Source organism: Zingiber officinale, chromosome 2A (assembly GCF_018446385.1).
Source record: "Zingiber officinale cultivar Zhangliang chromosome 2A, Zo_v1.1, whole genome shotgun sequence".
NCBI lineage: Eukaryota > Viridiplantae > Streptophyta > Magnoliopsida > Zingiberales > Zingiberaceae > Zingiber > Zingiber officinale.
In genome coordinates, this window is record NC_055988.1 from 42,196,951 (window position 1) to 42,222,616 (window position 25,666).

The window sequence follows — 25,666 nt, forward strand, 5'->3', positions numbered from 1 at the left end:
ATAAAAAAAACATGCCCTTTGAAGAAGATTTCAATGTTGGGGGTGCATGTCGCATTTTGAGGAATCTGGAGTTTGCAAATTGGCAGTGGAGCATTTGTTTGAGAGCACAGTGGATATTATATCTTGCTCTCCAATAGGTATGCTGAGGCTGGAAGGGGGGTGAATCAAATTGAATTATGAAATTGAAGAAGGTGAAGAAGAATCCAAGGTACAGCTTAGTGCAATTTGGAAACAAGCTGCACGCTTTTCTTATAGGAGAAGGATAAGAGGTGATAACAAATTTGAAGCAGCAATTCCCAATCAAGAGGAAGTTCATCCATCTCTTCAGAGGATCACAGACTTGTTGCCCCATGGTCTTAAGATGGAACCTTGGCCTCTCTGAATAATAATGACTTCTTTAACTTCTTTTATAATTCATTGATTTTATTGATTTCCTAATCCCCACATTCCATTTATATAAATGATAAATTTAGTGTTTGTCTCATGCCTCTAGAAATTCTCAGGTACTTCTATATTTCCCAGATTTAGAGCGATATCAAGATTGCACACTCTTTCCCCCTTTGTGGTAGTGAACACTCCCTTACTAAGAGACCAATTCAAATATTCTCTCGACTCCACGATCATTCAGGAGGTGAGAGGTCAAGCTATTCTCTCCCCCACTCTATGGGCATTTGGGAATCGAGGGATCGAGCTAAGCTCTCTCCGACTCCATTCAGGAGTCGAGGGATCGAGCTATTCTCTCCTCAACTCCGTAAGCATTAGGGAATCGAGGGGTCGAGCTACTCTATCTTGACTCCAAGGGCATTCGGGGGTGGAGAGATCGAGCTATTCTCTCTCGATTCGACAAGCATTCGGAAGTTGAGGGATCGAGCTATTCTCTCCCCAATTGCACGAGCATTCATGAGTTGAGGGATTGAGTTTATTATTCTTTCCCCGACTCCACGAGTATTTGAGAGTCGCGAATTGAGCTTATTTCCTCTGTCTCAAACAAAGTCGCCACTTATTTCCTCTGTCTCGACGAATCACTACTTTATCTCCTCTCTGTCGGATAGAGTCGCCACTTATCTAGTTTTCCATGGACAAAATCCCCTCATACTCCTCTATCTCAAACAAGGTCATCATTTATCATCTATCCCAGGGTCACCACTTATCTCCTCAAACAGAGTCGCCTCATATTCCTCTGTCTCGAACAGAGTTGTCATTTATCTCTTCTGTCTCGGACACGGTCGTCACTTATCTCCTCTATCTCAAACAGAGTCGCCTTATATTGCTCTATCTCGAATAGAGTCGGCACTAATCTCCTTTGTCTCGATCACTAATTATCTCCTCTATCTTGGAGAGAGTCGTCTCGGACAGGATCGCCACTTATCTCCTCTGTCTTAGACAAAGTCATTCATATTCCTCTGTCTCGAACAAGGTCGCCACTTATCATATATCTCGAACAAAATAGCAACTTATCCACTATTCTAGACAGGTTGCCTCAAATTTTCTCCTTCTCGGAATAGGTCGCCATAGGTATCTCTCTAGACTCACTAGGCTCTAGAGTTGGCATCTTCACACCAAGTTTGTTTGTATTTGTTTAATGTTAAAAATAATAAGTATCTTTTCGCCCTCTAACTCTGCTACTAGTGGTCGACCTCCCCAGCTCAATCTTTCGCCCTTCTGGTTCTACTATTAGGGAAAGCTTTCCTCTATCTCTTCACCAATTTGACCGTATCAACCTAACTACTCAAGCCCATTCTGATATCATACTGACTTAGAAACTCTAATTGAGTCTCGCACACTACAACTTCTCGATTCAACTTGCAGTAGCGACTTATGATACTGTCAATATTCGGCTGGCTCGAGGTCAATAGGATGTACCTACGTGGCACCACCCTAAGCTATCGAGTCAATCTGAGTTGGTTCAAGCTGATCCGATTCGACTTGTCGAGCCGTCGAGCTGTTGAGTCATTAGGTCGAGCCTTTCGGGTTATCCACAAGTAGGTGTGGGTCATGATCAGTGTTCTAAATGGCAGCTGAGGCAGCCGCCTAGGCGGGAGGCGGACATCAACCGCACCGCCTTTTAAATAATAATATTTAATTAAATGATTAAAATTAATTGATCAAATTAGATAAATTGAATTTAAATTAAGTTTAATTAATCTAGTTAGAGTAATTTAAACAAATAATTAATTAACCTAATTGATTTTATGTAATTTTATTAATTAAATTGCATTATAGATTTTTGTTACTTAACAAATTAAAATTAGAAATTTTATTAAATTGACTAACTATTTTTAATAGTTAAATTAAATTAAATTCTAGGCATAAATTAATAAATTAATAAAAAATTAATTTAAATTTCAGTATGATTTAAATAATTAGATTATTTAACATTTATCATAATTAATTTTAATAGATATTAAATTTTAATTTAATTAAACAAATTAAAATTACTTAGGTTAATTAAATTTAATTAGATTAATGAGAATTAATTAAAATTAAGTTATAATTGATTTAGTTAGTTAAAACTAAGTAAATTAATTAAAAGATTCAATCAGAATTGGAAATCATTAAAATAAGAAATAAATTGATTAAAAATTAAAATTAATTTAATTAAGATTAATATTGATTTAACAGAATTGAATTAACTAAAATTGATACCAATGCAATTTTTCAAAGAAGATTGTCTCTTTATACCTTTCGTGTATAACAATATACTCTATAATTTCACTTGGCTTTGGAGAGCTCATTTTATTTAGCTATACAATAAATTAAGAATGACTAATACATAAGCTCCAACTTTAGAAGGAATATTAGCCTGGTAGTTCAACAAAAATGTCCCACGTATTTGTATCTTGTCTCAATATATATAGAGACATCCCTAATTGAATCTATGACACTAGTTTTCCTAGACTAACTAATTACCAAATACATGAAGCTTCCTTCCTCCTCGCTTCTGAATTCCTATACATACCATGGAACAGAGGAAAATAATCATGAAAATAAATCTAGAAACAAAAAGGGAAAATCAGGTTCTATTAATTTTTTCTAGAAATAAACAAGAAGGAATTTTTTTCCTCATTTAAGTGATTAGGTGCATCCATGGAGAAGATTCGGTACCTCACATGGTTGCCAAGTAAAAGTAATTTGCAATAAATAAAAAATGAAAGCTTCATAGTATACCACACATGAATATAGCAAAAACAATAATCTCGTACAGTACAAGACATTAAACAAAAAAAATTAATCATTTAAACTGTCATATTAAAAAAAAACATTGTCAAGGGGCCTACCTATCATCTTCACTAAGAATCATCTTGTTTGAAAAGGAAAAATTGCTGGATGGAAGTCCAAGCCCGTCCAACAAAACATCAAGTCCTCCAATGCTCCTAAAATGATTTTGGGCCCGTGGATTTTCACAGAGTGCTGACTTTAGAGTTCCCAGAGTCAAATAACTAAGGGACAAGTCAGTCCACTGTTGTTTCAAATTCAACCTTCTAATAACCCGTAAAAGCTCTGCAAAAGGTCAATTCACATGACCAAAACCACAAAATAAGAGTGAATGAAATGATCATCACACCAAGCGCCAATGCATGCTTTGCAGACTAATGCATCGAGCAAATGCTCAGAAGTATAGCAATACGGATTTGATTAATTTTGAAAGGTACTGTTTGAAATGCAATAAGCAAAAAAGAAAGGAAGCATCTTCAATGATAATCTGCACATTGTGAACTGTAGATTTCTTCCTATGCTACCCAAAATTAGGTTGAGTATGATATAAACTTAGGAATTGATAGCATACATTATTTGTATTTCATCTCTCGAAGGATAGTCCAACTAACCATACAATTGGTGCAATGAGACTGAACCATAGAATAGGAAGTATGAAACAAGAAGTTTTCTAAATAACAATATAGGTAAAAGAAGTATCATGGAATGAAAAATAGGAGTGTAGTCGACAATGCATCATGAAAGAAGTTGATTCCCACTTAGATTTGAACATGAAACTATCTGCAGTTTCTCAATTATGGAGATAATTAAATGAAATTAGATCGCATTTAATAAATGAAACTATCAGCAGTTTCTTGATTATGAAACATATAAATGAACAGGGATCCACTTAACAAAATCCTTATAGGTTAGAGGGCAGGCAAACGTTCTTGCAGCCAAGAACACAACCCTATAGAGGAGTATCAGGAAACAGAAGGGGCAGGGCCAGGTGGTCCTCAGCCAGGAGGAAGGGCTCTCAGGTGGGTTCTTAGGCAGTGGATGAGCCATCTGTCCCAGCCAAACTCTTCATAGGAAAACTAGCTTGGAGGACCTCTACAAGCGTACTTAGGGCTTATTTTACTCATTTACTCAGAAGAGATTCTAGAAGCCTATATTGACATCGATAAGGCAGTAGTGAAATTGCAAAGGTTTGGGTTTTGTTGCTTCTGCAGTGGAGGGCACTGCTCTACAAGTGTCACCAAACAGAATCGCTTCATTCTCAATTCTCCAGTCCCAGTGGTTTGGGAGGGATCTCAGCAAGGATTGTTTTCTATCAGTTTATGCTACTGCACAAACAAAATCTTTGGTAGCGATTCTTCCATCTATTTCATTCTCGATAAGACCATGCATAAGAGATTTCCATCCAATTGTTTGCAATTTATGGCTTGCCAGATTGGCCGGACTCCAGAGGTACAAGGGAGACAGCGGAGCAAGGTAACAAGAGACACACTGCAAGGATCAGCTCAAAGGATGATCCAGAGCATAGGCTAGGTGGATGCCTTCCCTTTTGGTGATAATGTGTCTGACATGGACCTTGGGATGCATGCAGAAATTATTTTTTTGGAATCTTCTTCTGTCAGCAGTGATTTAGTGGATGTGGTTGCCTAAATGTACTCTGCAGCAGTTTCTGATTTCTTATCTGGGTTTCCAGCGTGGTATGAGTACACCTAGTAGAGAGCACTGGATAGTTTTGTCTCAAGAGTTTCTTCACGGCTTACACCTTGGATGAATTTTTTTTCATTTTCTAGGAAGGAGATTCACTTTGATAAATAGTGTCATCATTCATCATTCATCATTTCACTCATTATGTATTCCTGCACAATTTAGCTCCTTGTAGTATAGGTCAGACATAGACTTGCCTCCATTCGACAAGGGTTCTTTTGGCATCATTGATATTCCTCAGTCTCATCTGTCAGGAATCTGGCCATGTGGGATTCAGTATGCAAGCTAGTATCTACAGAAGGATTGGGTATTATTAGTGCTTGAGAGTAGGGGTGCAAATGAATAAAGCCGGTTCGTGAGCTTTTCGAGCCGGCTAGAAATATATTCGATTCGTATTCGAAATTATCGAATTCGACCCGAAATAGCCGAATTCAAACCTATACTATTTGGTTCGATTGTTCACGAGCTACTTGCGAACCAAACACAAATCGAATTCTAATTATTTTTACACAATTTTAACTTAAATATATTCAAATTAAGGTTTGAATAATTCTAACCGAATTCGAATCTAAGTCATGTCGAATTATAATTCGAATATATCCAAATTAAGGTTCGAACAATTCGAATTGAACTCGAGCTCGAATTTTATTTGAATCAAGCTCGAGCCAAAATTATTTGTATTTTTGAATTCCGAATCAAGCTTTGAATATCATATATATTTTTCAAGCTCGAACTCGAATATCAATATTTTCATATTATTCGGCTCGATTCGATTCGTTTGCACCCTACTTGAGAGTATAACCCTTCTCTTGTGTAAATGGTGGTGGTCCTATCTATGAGTATATTTTGAGGAAATGTATAGTTTCTGCAGCCTGCTTTGCATCTAGAGAATAGATCGCCTCTCCAGATCAAGCTTGGTCGTATCTTGAAGGTACATTTGGCAGGCCAGACTTTTACTTTTAGCAGATACAGGAACTTCCACAGGGGCTGAGTTATACATATAGCACAGTCATTGATATGACCACATGGTGTTAGAATGGTCCTTTCCAGTATTTTTTTAACTGTGAATCAAGAGTTCTGCCTTAATCAACTCGACGTAGCTTCACCGACTCTTGGACTTTGTTTTAGTAAGTGTGTTCCATGTTTGAAGCTTATATTGCTGATCCAGATAGCGCAAAGTATTCCATAATCTCCTTCACCTCCGTGGTATTGCATGTAGATGATCCACAGATGGGAAATCTTTGAGGAAATCAATGTACCTTGTACTCAAGCAGGGAGGTATAAATCTCTCCAACTTAAGTTAGTTTGACATTCCTTTTCCATGATCAAGGTCAAAATTATAACCTGGCCCATTTTAAAGAAAGTGGATAGCTTTGTTAAACTATTCCTATGTCATGTGCCATAGCCATTTGAATCAATCTACCTCGCATATTTTCCTTTCATATCCAGTTGCAAGAAAAGAATAGATCAGGCTTTTTCCAATCTTTTCCTTGCAATGGACTGGGAGTATGTCTGTGGCATTAGTAAGAGTTGTTTCTCTGTAGATGGATGCTCCACACTTTCACTGAGGCATGGATGTACTTGTGGGTTGCTCAATGAAATTCTGTTTTCCAAGACAACAGATTGAATAAGGCTCAGGTACTTTGTTCTTGGAAGCAAACGCTCACTATGGAAGCTGAGGTTGCCAGCTTTTTCAAGGAAGGCCTATAGGGAGGCCCCCTATAAACTGCTACGAATTGATAGATTTCGAGTCTAGCTGGTGTAACTTAGTTTTCATGTAACTAGGTTTTGGACTGAATTGCTAGCTAGAGAGAGTCGGGTGCTAAATGTCTCATGGTTCCAATATTTCTATATTTTCATTCCTTTATCTCAATGTATCAGTTGCCTAATTAATAAAGTGACACTTAATTACTCAATATCTTTTTCCAAAAAAAAAAAACACAATCCCATTAATCATCACAAAGACACAAGAAAAAACATCAAGGATTAAGTTAGGGTCAATTGGTAAATTCAAATACCAACTACCAAGTACTTATAAATTGTTTTGATGATTTTAAACCCATGAATTATAAGCTTCGTATAAAAAATATAGAATAAGGTAAACACATTCCCTCTTTTTTATGATTTTTACAAATCAAAATATTTAATGCAATACAATATAGATTTAAGAATAATAAATCATTAATCAAGCAAGATGAAATTGATTCACTAATCCCAACAAAAAAATATAGGTTCATGTATCACATATTGATGACAATGTATAAATTATTATTTATTTTATTCAAGAGATTAAAATTTTACCAAGGTTTAAAATTTGGAGTCGTACCAATGTTTTAGTTCTGAAAACGGTTTTGGTATAGTACCTTGCCGATACGATTTCGATATTTTTTTTAAATATAAGAGTGTATTAATTTTTTAACAAAAAAAAATTATTAATATTTACTATAAATGCTCATGTTAGAATAATCAAAATTATTTTTATTTATTAATAATCATACAACAACAACCAAGATTTTATCCTACTAAATGGGGTCGGATATATGGATCCTCTTACGTGATTGTGTTGAATATCCTACTATATCATCATCTATATTTAAATAATTTTATCCTATTTTTTATTACTAAGTAAGTCATCTTTAGTTTCCCTCTTCCTTTATTAGTGTGTATTTGTCATGGCCACACATTGCCTAACCGGGATATTCGTCTAAGTACATATCCAATTATCTTAAATGTGTCACTCAAAGATTTCCATCCATAGGTGCATCCCCAATTTTATTCTCTAATGTTCTTATTTTTATCATGTTCATCCTCGTATGTATGCACATTCACCTTAACATCCTCATCTCACTTTCATCTTTTGCTCATGTAGTAGCTTCATATAACATAGTGAATCTAACTCTTGTCTTATAAAACTTATCTTTAAGTTTATGAGGCACTTTAGGAACACAGAACACACAATGCTCTCCTTCATTTCCACCATACTGTTAGTATTCAATATAAAACATCTCTATCAATCCTTCCATTCTTTTACAAAAATAATCTTAAAACATTTAAACTTTCACCTATAGATAACTTCTCATCTCCTATCCTAACAATTTCCCTATTACATCTAATATTATTAAACTTAAATTTCATACATTTGATCTTTACTCTAAAAACTTTTAATTCCAATGTTTCCTGTCACACTTTGAGCTTAGCATTTACTCCTCATGTCACATAGAAAACTTGTCTAGTTCAACCATAACTAGTGTATAAATATATGGGTTTAGAGCTAATCGTTGGTAAGCTTTGATTAATCGGTCGACCGAACCCCGGCACCAAACTCGCGACAGGTGCGACGTGTTGCGCGACCCCGTGGTCCCAACGGAGAGGTCGCTCGACCCTGCAACAGCATCGGAGGGGTCGCATAATCCTTCCGCTACCACCGCGGAGGCATCATGCGACCCTGCGATCCCTGCAGAGGAGTAACACGGCCAACGCGGTCGCGCCGAAGGAGTCAGGTAATCCCCGTGGCCATGGCTGGTCACGCAACCCCGCGACAGCGCCGAAGTCGTGCGGGATCGGGAGTGGTGTCGGATTTCAGATTTTTTTTTAATTAAACTTAGTTTAATTATTTTAATCAACTACTAGCTATGATGGAGATAATCTAAAGAGACTTTATTAAACCCTAATAAAATTATCTAATTAATTTTATATTTTATTTATTTTAATTTTAAAATTATAATAAAAATTTTATTTATTTATCTATTTTCATATCTTTTCCTTTTTTAAAGATTATTTTTTATATTGTTTATTTTTTAAATATTTATGTTAAATATTTTAGTTTTTAATTAATATATTTTATTTAAAAATACTAAAACTATATTGGCACGACATGATACAATATCGAAACCGTATCATTCCGGTCCAAAACCGAAACCTCGGCATGGGTCGAAATTTTAAACCTTAGGTCAGATAGGAATGTTACATCACTGCAGAAATCATGGGTGTGAAGTCAATTATGGAGATCCAACATTTTACTCCACTGCCGAAAGAGCTTTGAAACGACCATCAACGGAGCCAATGTTTTAGGAGTTTAACCAAGTGGAATCCTGATAGCTGAGAGGTTTGATACTAGGTATCGTTTGAATTGTTTAGATGACAGCCCCACACAGTGCAACTTGATGTATCAGTGAGTTGAGGTATATGTCATGTTCCAAGCAGATCCAACTTCATTAATGATGGAGTGCTTACGAGGGAAATTTTCATAGGTAGCAAAAAGCATATTTATTGACATTCTCTGGTGAACAACAAAGATAAATAAATAAGCTAGAAGACAAAAAAGATAATTTACATCTTCTCAAAAGAGAGAATGAAATTATTCATAGTCAGCAAAACTAATGCACCAAATCACTAATGCTGACAATTGAATACACATAAAACAACAGGAAACTAAATTTGGAAAATGCAGTAAATGCAAATCAAATGAAAGACAATGCCAGCAAATAAACTAAAGAAAAGCATACCTTACCTACTAACCAATTAACACCACCTGCTTCAATCACCATGACAATTGCCTTTTGCTGCCAAATAATTCTCGTCTCACAGAACAATTTCTTTGAACCACTAGAAGAAAATTCTCGTGGATGTTTCCTGATTATATCAGTCTGTATGTTCCCAGTTCTCTGAGTATGCAACTCCATGAAACTAAAAATAATCGAAACAACACGTACTAGTATCTTTTGCAAGAAACTTATCCTCTCCAGAAGAGTATTTGAGAAGTGTTCATCTACAGGAAGAGAACTTGTCAAAGTTTTCAACTTCACAACTGCAGCTGAACAAAAAAAAACATATTAGAAATGAAGCAGGTCTGAGAATATATAAAAAACCCAAGCTTTAAAGTTTCAAATTTTAGGTAACCAAATACAGTACGGAAATAACAATTAAACAAAAAGTAATGAAACACAACAGAGAACAGAAAGAGTACACATGTAAAATGGCATCAACAAAGTTCATTGAAAAATCAAACTCAGAAGTTTATAATTTAAAAGACTTTAAGTGGAGGAAACATTTACATAATATTCCCAATTCAAGAGCTGTGAAAATAGGATTTGTATAGTACTCAACTGAGGCAAGGTGCAAATACGACTTAGAATTGCAAACTTAAGGTAAAACATGTATTAGATGTTTACACCCTTGAGAGGATTGAAGACCTTTAGATCATAGAGAAATTTGATTCCAACAAGCACATACCACGACCTTAACTTGGTATAAGTTCTAAGTGGTATAGATCACTTGGTTCTTAGACCAATATATATCCAAGTACTTGAAAAATTTATGATGCAGTGAGAAATATCAGATTTGAGATAATTGCAATAGGTTCTGCAGTGTAAGCTACAATTATAAGATAATAAGAGTCATCAAAAGGATTGAAATATTCATCAAAAGTTAACATAACTATCCTACATAAGAATGAAACAAAAGATTTAAATTCAGGTACCTTTGAAAAGAGCAGTGATCTTTTGCACCCCTCCATAATAGCTAAATACATTGCAATTGTGTGTCGAGCGTGTTAGAATTGTGAGACAATTCAAGGCACATAAAGCATCAGCTGTAAAATCAGAGCTTCCTAATGGTTCTGAAGGATCATCGTTACCTTGCCCACCAGCACTATTTTTTGCTACAAATTATTAAAATAAAATTAAATCGATAAATAGTTTGACTGTAAAATAGATGGAGGAAAAAATTTAACATAAGATTTACTAAATAGCTTGGCATGCATCTCCAATTTCATATAAGATCTCTATCGGTAAGGAACATGATGGTGTATATATGTTCGGCTAGCAAGCCCAACCACTGGCCCAAAGTTGTATGAGATAAGGCTAATACTTAAAAGAAGGAAGAAAAAAATGTTGAACCGACCACATAAAATGATGCCAGGATATCAGGTGTTCGGTTAAGAGAAGGTGATATCAATGTCTGATGGCAGCAATGGTGAAGGGAGAGTTAAGGCATGTTTGGGGAAGAAGAGGAAGGGTTTGTTGTAAACAAATGAAAGAGGAAAAGGAAAGGGAAAATGTAGAGGCAGGTTTGTGTGGCAGGGAATGGTAAATAAGAGGTCTAAGTACAGAAAATAAAAAAGAAAATGAGAGGAGAAATGTGTTTGCTGGAAGAACCAGAAGTGGATTTGATAAGGAACCAGTGCGGAGGAGAAACCAGAACATGAGAAGCAGATCAAACATGGTATATCTATAAGACTCAAGATTTAATCCTAAACCTAAAACATTCAGTCACTACACAACTCCATTAACCCTAAACAAAAATAAAAAGCAGATAGGATGAGAGAAGTGGACTGGATATTTTGATCAGATCATTGAAAAAAAAAATGGAGGGAAATATAAAAGAAACCTAAATCAATGATGAAGGAAAAAAGGTAGTGAAAGAAGAGGTATTAAAAGGTATCAAAGTAATATTTAGTATCATTGATTAGTAGGTTCATATTGTGGTAGAGATGTTATTGTAGGGTGTTGGGGAAAAATCTGATTTCTCATTAATCAAGTTTAAATGTGGTAATTATGCAAATAAATTGTGAATCTTTTGTATAATAGAGCGGTTAATAGAAATTACATAAATCATGTTCTCCAACTTGTGTGAAGTTCATTTGTCTAAATGAAAATATCTAGCATTCTGACTTTGCATTTAAGTTATGTATGAATTGTGTGAAGTGGATGACTTGCTATTATTATCACTTTTGAATTTGAATAGAATATTTGAAAATGTCTTAAAATATATGATAAGTCATTCTTCACAAATTTATCATATGTTATGATCTATCTCCATAAGATTGGAGCCTCACATGTTATGGTATTGTCATTGTCATCTAATTTAATAGTTACATAATGAATTTAATCATGAACTATCTGTCCATTCATTAGTGTCATATATTTGTATGTTCCTCTTATAGAGAGACAATGCATATGTCTTGGCTTGGATGGAACAGTATCATTCTCAATCAGAATATGATATCCCACTAGATACAAGTATAAATACCAGAGTAGATCTGTAACATTAGAAAGAAAATCATGATTTTTGAGACAGACTAGATCCTTGCTTTAATGTCAGAACTAAAGTGACTGAAACAATACTTGGGCAGTTAAATAAACTATGACTAGTTAGCAACAATTCTACAGGTTCAAACCTTAAACTTCTACAATTACACAAAACAAAAATCGGCTCACAGCCTCTTATAAGGTTTGCCAAGAACAAAATGATGTGTGCATGTGGGTGGGTGGTGTGTGTGTGTGTGTATATATAGAGAGAGAGAGAGAGGAGGAGGATTGTAGAAATAAGATCACAGTCAAATCAGGATATATAACAGCCTTGTCAAGAATGTGCACAAATATGAGGAATAAACTATACGAAAAACAGAAAAACAATTTCATTTCTTACATTCTGCCAAAAGAGATGTTATGCAGACAATCTCTTGGATTAATATCAGAACAACCTCAGATGGATGACCAGCAGAGCAACCTATGATTATATCTTCTGGTTCCGTTACCAACTCCGCTGATGTTTGACCACTATGCACAGGGTCCCAATTTTCATATGTTTGTATGAATTGCAAGAGAAAAGCTTGCAATAATTTCTTTTTCTCAACCTGTAGAAATCAAAAGAAGCATCTAAACACCAGCAATTACCAACTTAACCATCAGATATACAAACTTGTTTAATAACAAAATTTTACTAAATTGACATTCAGTAAGCAGTGCAACATTATAGATGATAAGCCTTAGCCTTTACAATTATTATAAAGCCTTCACTTGTGTTAAATCCTTTTTGTCCAAAGATAAATAAAAAAAGAGATAATTGAAGATTTAAACACCCAACGGTTAAAATCATTGAAATGCTATAAAACTATCAGAACCTTTAGGCTATTCTTTCCAGGGATGTAAATGGCCAAGGAAGAAGTGAGGTAGGGAAACTAAATTGTAAAAGGATAGGAAAATATTTTCATAGTTAGTGTTTCCTTGAAGGGAAGAAAATTAGGAGAATTTTCTATGTCATTGTTTCCTTTAGGGGGGACTCTATTGATATTCTAAAAACATTTTAAGCAAAAGTTTCACATCTGCAAAAAAATGATTTTTTTTTTAGCCAAAGCAAATGGTGTGGGAGGGACTGGGATGGAGTGAGCAGAAATAAAGAGGATGTGATGATGACGATTCCCCATTCATATTTCCTTCTGCCCTAGTTTCTACCCAAGGAAAATGTCTTAGGATGTTAGTAAAGGGGTGGTTGTGCCTCAGTTCGAGTCAGGGAAAAAGTTATAAGTTTAAGTTAGTAAGAGTCTAAAACGGGTAAGCTTATATATGACTAAGTAAAGTTACGTCTCAATGAAAGGTTAGAAGTCATGGTAATGTCCCGAGTAACCATAATAAGTGCTTGAAAGGTTATATAAAAAATGTTAACAGTTTTGAAGCTATGTGTTAATTGTATGAAATGTACGGATGCATGCTTATTTTATGAAAATGATGAAAAAGGTAATTTCTTTTTGGAAAGGAGAGGAAAGGAAAAATGTTTTTGAGGAATGTGATTGACTGTGACAAAGAGGATGTGTGAGGAATCCGTCGAAAACACGGGCGGTGAACTTACAAAAAAAAAGATTAACGGCAATACCAAGAGGAAAAAGACCCCGGTTTGGATTCTCATATATAGCCCACAGGGATGTAACGAAAAAGTGGTCGCTGAACTCCGATGAACTTACAAAATGATTAATGAGAATACCGCAAGGGAAAAAGCCCCAGAGGGAGCCTGATTACGAGAAAAGGCCCCAGAGGGAGCCAGTATCAAATTCTCATATATCGCCGTAAGGGATGCAACAAAGAAGTGGTCGCTGAACTCCGCCGCTTGGTACCATGGTTTATAGATCAATCAATCGAATAGAGGATAGAGGAATTACTTTCAATGATCAAACTTCACCTAAGATGTCTAGGATTAATGATGAGGAAAAAGTATACGATGCTTAAAGTATTTCAAATATTTATATGAATGTAAATGCGGCTCACTAGGGTTGAATGGTTGCAAAGTCATTAGACTCACTATGATTGTATATTTATATATTTGCTATTAGGGTTTGAATGTGCTAAGTCATTAGACTCACTAGGGTTGAATGGTTGCAAGTGATGAAAATATGGAGGCAGGAGGCGGCTCTGACTCTTGATTGGACCGAGCATGGTAGTACACTCACGAGGACCTCGCATTTCCGCAAAACTATGTTAAACGAATTTTGATGAGAGGATTTCTTTTAAATTGAGAGAGTTGAATATTCTTGAAAGTTAAAATGTTGAATTTTTATTTGAAGATTGGGTTTTGAATGGTTTTAGATAGTTTGTTTAGACTTATGTTTGTGTGACTAGCAAATTTAGGTTTTCATGCAGTTGAGATTTTATTTCAAAAATGTTAGTAGAATAGTTTTTAAATATTAATTTTATAAGTATAGGTTTCAGCCATATATATTATGTATCCGAGTGCCTAACTTGCTAGTCGGTTAAGGTGGAGCATCAGAGACCGGCCGGGATGCTTGAGTCGCTTCCTATTCCAGAATGGAAGTGGAAAAATATCACGATGGATTTTGTGGTAGGATTACCGAGTACAGTAAAAGGCTTAAATGCCATATAAGTGATAATTAACCTCTCACCAAATCAGCACACTTCCTGCCTATAAAGATAACTTTCTCTATGACACAACATGCAGAGTTATATATTAGGGAGATAGTTAGGTTGCATGGCATCCCAGTCTCTATAGTGTCCAATAGAGACCAACGATTCACTTCGTCTTTTTGGAAGAGTTTCAATTCTGCAATGGGAACGAAGTTATTATGCAGTACAGCATTCCATCCTCGGACAGATGGACAATCATAAAGGGTGATACAAAATTTAGAGGATGTACTGCGAGCATGCGTGATTGACTTCCGAGGGAGTTGGGAATCGAAGTTACCCTTAGTGGAGCTATCAGTTGACTATAGGTATGGCTCCGTACAAGGCACTTTATGGGAGGAAGTGTAGATCGCTCATACACTGGGACGAGGTTAGAGAAAGGACAGAGATTGGACCCAAGATTGTGACTACCAATTTAGTAGGTCGAATTTGTGATAGGATGAAGATTGCCTGCCTAGAGTTGGCAGAAGAGTTACGCCGAAGACGGGATCTTGAGTTTACGCCGAAGATTGCGCCGATGAAGGGTGTTATGAGATTCGGAAAGAAAGGGAAGTTGAGTCCGAGGTTCATTGGGTCATTCGAGATCCTAGACAAAATAGGGGCGTTGGCCTACCAAATGGCAATACCGCCAAACCTTGTGGGGCGCACAACGTGTTCCGTGTATTGATGTTGAGAAAGTATGTGTTGAACCATTCACATGTACTGAACTATGAGCCACTACAACTCTTGCCAAATCTGTCCTATAAGGAGAGGCCTATACAGATATTAGACCGATAGGAGAGGAAACTATAGAGCAAAACTATTTAGATGGTTAAAATGGCTGAATCACTCCGAGGAAGAAGCCACTTGGGAGACTGAGGTTGATATGAGAAACAGATACCCGGAATTATTTGGTAAGCTTAAATTTCAAGGACGAAATTCATTTAAGGGGGAGAGGAATTGTAGTGTTTTAAACATGGTCTTTAAATTTCAGAAATTTATATTTAAATGGAGTTTCAGTTTTTATTTAAATAAGTATGGGTAATTATATAATATTGGACCTAGATAATTAATATTATAGCTAATTAGTTAATGGGTCTAAACTAATTATGACAAACCTATAACCCTAGCCTAGTTTGGTAGTGTTTAAAAAAAAAAAAAAAAAAGTTTCATCTCCTAGCCTAGGTTCTTAGCTGCCGATACCAAGTTGAGGGCTTTGGAAAAGAAGTTCTCGTTCATCTTCCTCAATCGTTCTTCTACGCTAAGGCAAGGGTTTTCTTACCTTTGTTTACTGCACTACATGGACCATATTACACGGATTTTGATGTTACGTATATGATTTATTGATGCTGATTACATCACATTTGATTTCTGTGATGTTTTGACGAAGGTTTCATGTTTTCTTTTTCTTTGGTTGGAAATCTGCGCTGCTGGATATTTTTGAGGGATTTCTGTTGCTTTGTGGAGGTTTGTAAGGTGATCAGGAGGCCTTGATGTAAGCCCAGTCTTTGATGTATCTGCACTTGATGTATGCTGGTTTAGATTCCATTTTTTTTTAACATCATGTTTTCCATTAATCTTAAAGTCTTTCAGACCTAGAAAATAAGTTTTTTTTCAATATTAGAGCTAATGTAGATGAAGTCTAACCAAATCTAGAATCATCCGAAATATTATTAACAGGTTTGACCTGTCCTCTGAATGATCTAGGCTCTTTGTTAAACAGTCTTGTGCAAAAGTTTAGTCTCATGACAACACACGTTGGTTTACTTTATTCTCCATAACTGAGATCATATTATCTGTTCTTTTATGTTTTGATCCTGTATGTCATGTTTGGTTCAAAGGCATCACATGGTTTCAAGTGTAAGTTTGTTTTAAAAGAATTTAATGCACCAAAGGTAAAAGTTTTTGAGCTATGTATACTGTATGTGGCAGATTGACGGATAAGAAGTCTGGCTTAGAGGATACCGAAATTCTATATCCAAAAAAAAAAAGGGTTGCAGGATCCGACTTAGAGGATACCGGCAATCCTTACCCAAGCCATGTGAAACCCAACTTAGTGGATACGGGGAACATTACCAAACCTAGAACTAAGGTAAGGATCCAACTTAGAGGATATCGGAATCTAACCTGCCTTAGAGGATACCACGGAACACTACAAATCTAGTACCAGGGAGATGTTTGGCCAACGAATAGAGGTTGAGGTAAAAAGGAGCCACATACAATGAACTGAACTCATTTTCTTAAATGATATTAAATGTTGCAATGAAGTTTTCTGTTTAACGATATTTCATCAAAATTTGAAAGTTCATGGACTTTCGTGCTAGTAAGTTTTATTTTCTTTTGTTTAGAAAATGTTCAAGGTATTTTTCCTGAATGAATATATATATATATTGAAACATGTGCATATATATTTTTTTTTGTAATAAATGATGTTGAATTTGTTGGGTCTTTCGACTCACTGGGTCTATACGGTGCAAGTAATGAGGAGACAGAGGGTCTTGATGGATGAGCTACCTTGTATCAGGCAGTGCACATCTGAGGGTTTCTTCTCTTTGGGGTTGATGTCACTTTTCGTTTATGATGTTAAAATTTTCTTCTTTTTTGAGTCAATTATGTAGCTAGACGATAGATATTATGGGGTCCTTTATGTTTGATCAGTTGCACTTGTTTCTTTTAGACAAACCTAGTTGGTTTGTAGGACCTTGAGATGATTTTCAAATAATAAATAAATCCTATATATATTATATGTAAGGTATAGGCAATTAGGGTGTTTCAACTTGATTTGATGATGAATATTACATTTGATAGAGACGGAGATGTGATATAGATGTTTAACCTAGAGACAGTAAAGTGCCATGGAGGCTGCATTTTCAGTCTCACCTAGTTGTTTTAGACAAGATAAAACAATGCATTTACAATATGCAATCCCTTTTAGACCTTTTTTTGGTAGGCAAGCCACACAAACAAACCAAGCTAACTACCTATGTGATGGAGGAAAAATAACTAGTTCAATTGATTCGAAGTTTGAATTAGTTTAGGGTGAAAATAATTTTTTTTTAATAATTAATCTGTTTTTGAAGAGAACAATACTTGTGACTATTGAAACACTAAAATTTTTCTTGTGCTAGCATGGAACTTGCAACTGCTAATTTAAATACTTGTTTTGCATGTGATAGACACTTTAGCACATACTTGTTTGTATGTTACTTACTGGAACCCTATCCCACAATGTTATAGACACTTTTGCATGTTACTTTAGCACATAATTATGTGTTTACATTGCATGATATTGTATTGTTGAGTGTTGACATATAAGAATTAGATGGATTGAGACATATAGAAAATCTACTGCATACACCTTTTAACCTTCAGTACAGAGATAAACTAACAATATGGCAGCCATCAAATCATCAAAGTAGACCATAAGATCACTCAAGCCATTCTATCAGTGACTAATAAATGTACTGCCTGTGCATTAAACGCTTGATGGACATAGTGAAAGCACTTGGCAATATTTCAATAGGAGATAATCATGCATTAAACCATTTTGTTTCGTTAATTCTCATCCTACTTGGCTTTTACAGTCATTAACAGCACCGATGCACAATCAAATTATGTTATTGAGAAACAAAGAAACATGATAGAAATAACCATTAGATTTTACTAAAACTTTTACAATCAAAAGACTGAGACTTGCATAGAGTGAAATAATAGCTGCTCTTCCATGAACATGAATATAGAAAACATAAATGCCAGCTAAGAGTTAAAAATTAATGTCTGACAAAAAAGCTAAGCTATATTATATACAGATAATTAATATTATGATTTCCTTAGCAAGCTTATACTTGTATTTCTGCTAAACCATAGCATCAGATGCCAATTGAAATAACTAACAAAAGAGCCAATAAACATGATTACCTTATCAAGCTCATTAGTATATTTCTGCCAAAGTGTATTCAAAAGTGCTTCCTCACCAGCATCCCTAAAAAAACACAAAGTACCCACAAAGAATACTGTTTAGAAAGTGAAACTTATGAAATAGTAGGATAATAATCTTCCACATACAAGTTGATGAAAAATTAGATATTTGTGTGCAAAGTTTACTGGAAATGGAACAACTTAAGTTAATCATGCAACAACAGAACAATACTTGTCTCAAATGAAGAATCGAGAAATATATCAATACTTCTAGGTAAAGAACTCTTGAAGCTATCAGATTCCAAAAAGAAAATCTAAACCCAGTAAAAGGAACTAATTTAGCACTAAACCTTAGATAATGTGTCATATGGTAGCAACTGGGCTTCATGAATCCATGAAAATAATCAACTGCCATCAGTAGCTGAATAATTTGTGGCCTCAAAATTTAAGCTAAACCAATGCAACCATGACACTTCTAGAAAATAAAAGGTTGCAATTAAAACCATAACAATGATTTTCAAAGCTGCCATAAGTCAAATTTTAGAAATGAATGCTCTACTTTTATTAAGCAAAAAAAAAAATGAAAACAAAAAATATAATGATTGAGGAAAATATATAATGAAATGAAAACAGCCTTGGACTTGTTCTTAGAAATATTGAACCCAAGCAATAGTGATTAAGTGGTTTATCCATGAAGAACAAAGAATAATCCAGAAATGGCACGTGTAATGACTGTCTTTCCCACAAAATAGTGCAACAATATATAATAGCCAACAACTCCATCCTATCAAAGAGATTGACAAATCAGCCTAAGAGAATTACAGAACTATCTAAACACAAAACAACTTTTAGGTTGTTTGACAGATCAAACATGGAATTTTTGCCAATAGACAATAAGCATCCACCAATACAATTTATAATTAATTTTTAATGTAAAGGCTAATATGCAACTTCTTTTGCAGGTCAGTCATCACTCACATTACCTAGAACCTACGCAACATTGAATACTACAACATTGCCAAAAAAAAAGAAGGTTGGCAACTTATTACAATTTAGAAGACCAAATGAAACAAGTGATAATTAGATGATAAACAAGCTTCAACAGTTAAATTGAAAAGTTTAGCAAACTAATTGTTGCAAGTTTTCTTTCAGTGTTCTTCATGAAGAATTTGGAATAAAGTGAGAGGAAACAATGAAGAAAAATGTAGAATCAGATTCCTTAAGTAACATCACTCCATACTTCTACCAGTATACCACTTCCAAATATCAATACTATATTTTTCCCATTTACATATATATGTTAGCAGTGTCCAATTTTGATTCCATTGAAATACCATGCATAGTTAGCCAAATACACGATTACAGGTCATAAAACTGTTGCCATGTTGTTACTTATGTTTCAGTTCCAACAGAAAAATCAATGTATCATCATGTGGTATCCAATTTGAAGAATTTGAACTTCCTTGGGCCTAGAGGTGTTCAACTTAATTTTAGCATGCTGATGGAATGGATTCATTCCCAAACCTTGTGTTTGATTGATGGAAATGAAATCAAGATTTTGAAATGAAACCCAAAAACTTGGGTATGGATGAAACTCATCCCCTCCCTTGGGTTTTGATGGAATGGGAATAAGAATTAAATTTTAGGCGAAAAAAACCTTAGTATATTTGTTCAATTTTTCTTTCATTTCACTCTCTCTCCTTGTTCTCTCTCATCATACTTTCTCTCTCCTCATTCTATCATCACAATTTCTCTCTCAACATACTTTCTCTCTCATCACACATTCTCTACCATTATCTCTCTGTATTCTCTCTCACCACACACTCTTTCTCATTATTTTCTCTCTCTTCATTCTCTTCTCATTTTTTTCATCATACTTTCTCTCTCCTTAACCTCTCGTACCATACTCTCTCTCCATATTTTATCTCATCATATTTTTCTCTCTTCATTCTCTTCCATCACACTCTCTCTCCTTATTCTTTCTCAACACACATTCTCTACCATTTTCTCTCCATATTCTCTCTCATCACACACTCTCTCTCATTATTTTCTCTCTCTTCATTCTCTCCTCATTTTTTCATCATACCTTCTCTCTCATCATACTTTCTCTCTCCTCAATCTCTCTTACCATACTCTCTCTCTATATTTTCTCTCATCACACTTTCTCTTTATTCATTCTCTTCCATCACACTCTCTCTCCTCATTTTCTCTCATCACACTTTCCCTCTCTTCATTTTTTCCCATCACACTTTCTCTTTCATCACATTTTCTTATCATACTTTCTCTCCTCAATCTCTCATTTTCTCTCATCACACTTTCTCTCTCTTCATTTTTTCCCATCACTCTTTCTCTCTCATCATACTTTTTTTCTCAACCTCTCCTATCACGCTCTCTCTCCTCATTTTCTCTCATCACACTTTCCCTCTCTTCATTTTTTTTATCACACTATCTCTCTCATCATGTTTCTCTCACATTCAACTTTCTCTTCCATCTAATTTTTTCTCTTATTTTCCTCTAAGGGTAAAAAAAAGAAATTTAGGTGCATTCCGATTGAAAATATTCAACTAACCAAACATTATTTTTAAGAATGATATCCAAACTCATACTCAATCTCATTCCACAATACTATGATACTTATTCCCATTCCGATTCCTAGGAGAGAACCAAATGCCACCTAAGATATATCTTTGTATAACTCAATGAAGTTTTATTTCTTTCTTGATCACCTAGTTGAAGCTATTAAAAGGGTGTCCATACGATAGGCAATCATCCTAGGCAAGGTCATAGGTAGTCAGTATTAAAATAATATTAAAATAGAAAATTAAATTAAATTAAAAATAGCTAACATTAATGTATATATAACAATTGTATACTTACTCAATCAAACAAAACAAGTTTATAATGATAAATAATCAAATAAGCACTAGCCACATAAGAACAATACATTTTATATTTGACATAGCAGCCAAGAAAACAAAAATTATAATAGAATATAAAATTCAATAATTCCAAGTTGTAAATAGAAATTGTAAGAAGGCCCATAGTTACTTAATAATTAATGTAAGCTATAACATCAAAATATAAATAAGATAGTTAATATCAAAAGGAGCAACATTTAAAAAATCTTAGACTCACATGAACCGCTTGAGCCAAAAGGATCACTTAGCAAGGGCTGCTTAGCCACTAAGCAAAAAGGTCACTTCATAGAACCATTGCCTAGACCGCATTTTAAAAGAGTTGCCTATAAGAGACGACCTTGCAGCTAGGAAAAGTGACCCCACACATAGTGAAACCCTAGGCAGCCGCATAAGCCGCTTTTGAAAACTATGGACCTTAAAATCGTATAAGAGTAAGAAAGACAAGGATAATATCATACCACCTTAAATAAAATAGATAAACTTACCCAAAACAAATCCTTGGATAAGGAGCACCATACTTGTCACCGTGAACTGTGGATCCACCTTCTGAAGTTGGGTTGCCAGAAGACCTCCGAATGAGGTCAGCAACGCCCTTCACAATATTCATGCCTCGTTTCTTGATCTATTACACATTTAAATGTCCAAATATGTTAAGAGGGCAAAGCATTAATGTTTTTTTTCACTTGTCGGATATCCTGCTGTTTGCATCCACCTGCAACCAATAGGTTTTTCCTGCAAAAGGAATAAACATGGATCACAAGAAAAGCTTTGGAAAAATAATCAAGCCAACAAAGTTATCAGACAAAGCTTTGGATAGGAATCCAAACATGGATCACCTTGCACTCCTCCCTCGAGCTTCCCTCTTGGATCGCTCCGACGGGACGGGGACAGGTACGGCGACGGGGACGGGGACTGGAGAAACGAGAAGACCGAAAAGACTAGCAGATGGGATATCTAGATTTTGGGTATGTGGCCATATTCTTGTGCGAGCAACGAGGGATCGGGCGCCGAGATTCGGGTGCGAGCTGCGAGCGACTTGGCGGCGAGAGATCGGGGGAAAAACGGAGGAGAGAGGAGAGGATCGGGCAGCGAACGGGGAGGATCGGGCAGCGAGCGGAGAGGTACGGCGAAGGATGGCCGAGCGGAGGAGGGTTCGATTGCACGGGAGGAGGAGACGACGAAAATGAGTGGGTAGGGTAATGGTAATTTTATTTTCTGTCTTTCTTTCTTTGCACTTCTTTCCCTTCTTCCTCCGGCAAAAGAAGTATTTTTTTCGCTGCGCGCTCTCCCTCTCTCTCATACGATGCCGGTACAGGAAGAAAAGCTCGGTGGTTACAAGTCAGAACTTGTATCGGTCGACATGCAATTGTAACAGTTAGCTTGCGGTAATGAATCATTTGTTTCTCTTGTTTCCAACTTTTAGTGTAAATGAAACAACGATGGTTGTTCGTGAAATATTCCAAGTTCGATAAAAAATTATTTAAAATTATTTAATAAAATTTATTAAGTTAAATAAATCGAGCTCAAGTTTTATAATATTTGACTCGTTAGTTCATGAATACATTCGTTAAATTCATGAATCAATTTTTAAATAAAAAAATAATAATTTTAATATTTAATTTATAGATTTTATTCTTTACTTATGAAAAATATAGATAAATTTATTAAATTTATTTATTAAGAACAAATTTTTAAATTTTAATAAGAATATTATAATTTTTTCTAAATATATAATTTAGTTTTTAATGAATATTTAAATTTATAACTTATATTTATTAAACTGGTTTAAACTCGATAAAAGTTTGCATAAACTCATGAACTATGAATATATTTGGTAAATAAAACACGAGCTCAGCTCAATTATAGACGAGTCAAATTTAAGCATTCAAAAATTCGACTCAACTCGATTCAATTAAACCTTTAAATTTTACGTGTGTCGAAATGTTAATAATGAAGGATTTGCCTAAGCTTGAATTAGGGAGGAAAATTTTCTCAAATATGATGGAAGATTTAATAACGAGATTTTTTAATCCAATTAAATTGTTATATATTTATTTATATATTAAAGAAAAATATCTTTTCTTAAATCTCAAATAAAATCCAAAAACCCACAGCACCATTTTCAAATTATGTTATTTTTAGATATGATGTTAATTCCGTAAGGTAGGATGTTGAATAATAGTAATTGGATGGAATCAATAAAATTATTAGTATAGAGTTAATGCTATTTTTATAGGATCATAGTATTGAGATATTTTATTATTTCTTTTATGATATTTAATTTGTTAATTTTTATCTTCAATTTGTTTTCTTAAGGAGGCTGTTCATAAATTTGATGTGATTAAATTATATATATATATATATATATATATATATATATATATATATATATATAATTTATTTTAAATCTCAAACAAAATCTAAAACCTATAGACATCTTTTTGATTTGAAATTTAGGGGTTGAATTATGTTATTTTGAATATAATATTGATTCTAATATGTTTTCTGGCAATTAAATGGAATGAATAAAATTCGAAAAATGATATGTGGTGCAAAAGAATCTTAAAAAAAAAGTTAAGGATAAACATATGAAAGTGAAAATAATGAACCATAAATTTATATGTCTATCCTGAATTTTTCGTTAAGATTTTTTCCCCTTTACATATTATTACTAATAAAATTATTAATATAAAGTTAATGTTATTTTTAAACGATAATAATGTTGAGATAAACTATTTTTAACATTTAATTACTTCTTCTACAAAGTTAATTTGTTAACTTTTTATCTTTAATCATTTTTTCTTATTTATTTTAAAAATTTGTAGCTTCATTGAATAATTCAAATTTGAAGAAATACAACTATAGGTGGTAATAAAATATTTAGGTACCATAAACGGATATGGGATTGAAAATAAAAGTTGAATATATGATGAAATTAGAATGAATTAATAAATATGAATAAAGATGAAAGATACAATCTGATCCAAATCTTACCCACTAGCATCCCAACCTTGAATAGACATGGTGCCTTTCATTTTACTATATGGGTTATTTGGTAATGTGAAAATAAACCATTTGACCTATAATTTTGGGGAGAAATGTACTATTAAATTAAACATAAGCTAAATTTTTATAGTATAGTTTTGAGCAACACTTATATTAATTATCAACCTTGGTGAAACATCCCTTCGATACGCAATGTGAAAAGATGCCTAATTGAAGGTCAATTAGCATTAACAATAAGAAACTAGCAATTAAAACATCATATATATTCAATTATTATTAATATTTAGATCTATTGGTACAACCTTACAATACATTGTTGTTTTCATGCTAGTTATGCATAGGGTAGCTCATGGATATTAAATTAATAAAAAGTTTCCATTTCTTACACGACTAACACCTGATATATATACTACAATAAATAGGATTTTCTATAGCCCGTAATTATGCTATTCGTAGTACGCATCATATACTACACAACTGCTAGTTGTTAAAAGCCATAAGACATCGACAGCGCCATCGTGCGCTGCAGTTAAGAGAATTCGTAGCGCGCGGTGCGCGTTATGGTTAAAAGCATCTGTAGCGCACACCGCACCCTATAGTTAAGAGTATTCACAGTGTGCACCGTGAACTGCAATTAAAAGCATTTACAGTGCGTGCTGCGGTTAAGAGTATTCACAGCACACACCACGTGTTGTAGTTAAGATCTGATGTTAAACACATATAATTATCAACATTATACAATTATCATTAATATTTATTTAAAATATATAATTCAAGTATATAATTTATATATGATCATAATTCACTCATCGCTTAATATAGAAATAAAATTTTTCAAAGTACAATTAAAATGTGAATACATAATTTTTATCCATCTAATAAAAATTTGAGTCAATTTTACAAATGAAATATTAATGATAAGTCTTTTACATCAAAAGCTAATACAACAGTAGAAATAATTGAAAAGGAACCCACTCTAACAACTAACTAAAAAGTTTTAAGTCAATTTATCGTGCACATAATTTTCTACCCTCCCTTTGCTTAGATTCATCCCATGCTTTATTCTGATAGCTTTTGATATTATGTTCTATGAATACAAGAATAATGCACTACTTTGATGTTGGGATTGCACCAAGAGGAACCTATAGCAAGCAAAACGATATAACTACTAATAGAAATAATTCTAGGCTTTTATTGTTGCTGCAAGGAGCATCAAACGATCGAATATGTGTTTTG

General features: G+C 34.3%; 1 protein-coding gene across 2 annotated transcripts in view; it reads right to left on the reverse strand.

Moving 5' to 3' along the window:
- LOC122041062 (BEACH domain-containing protein B) overlaps positions 1 to 22,752 on the reverse strand; it is a 117,080-nt gene extending 94,328 nt beyond the window's left edge. Inside the window, exons 1-7 of one of the 2 annotated variants that reach the window (XM_042600606.1) lie at positions 22,261 to 22,752; positions 21,910 to 22,156; positions 18,507 to 18,570; positions 12,346 to 12,553; positions 10,397 to 10,576; positions 9,428 to 9,730; positions 3,279 to 3,501 (exon numbers count right to left, since the gene is read on the reverse strand). In XM_042600606.1, coding sequence (XP_042456540.1) covers positions 3,279 to 3,501; positions 9,428 to 9,730; positions 10,397 to 10,576; positions 12,346 to 12,553; positions 18,507 to 18,570; positions 21,910 to 22,031 — 1,100 coding nt within the window. In that variant the 5' untranslated portion in view covers positions 22,032 to 22,156; positions 22,261 to 22,752. The remainder of the gene's footprint in view (positions 1 to 3,278; positions 3,502 to 9,427; positions 9,731 to 10,396; positions 10,577 to 12,345; positions 12,554 to 18,506; positions 18,571 to 21,909; positions 22,157 to 22,260) is intronic. The other variant, XM_042600605.1, reaches the window with a different exon arrangement.
- Between the last annotated feature and the right edge of the window lie 2,914 nt (positions 22,753 to 25,666).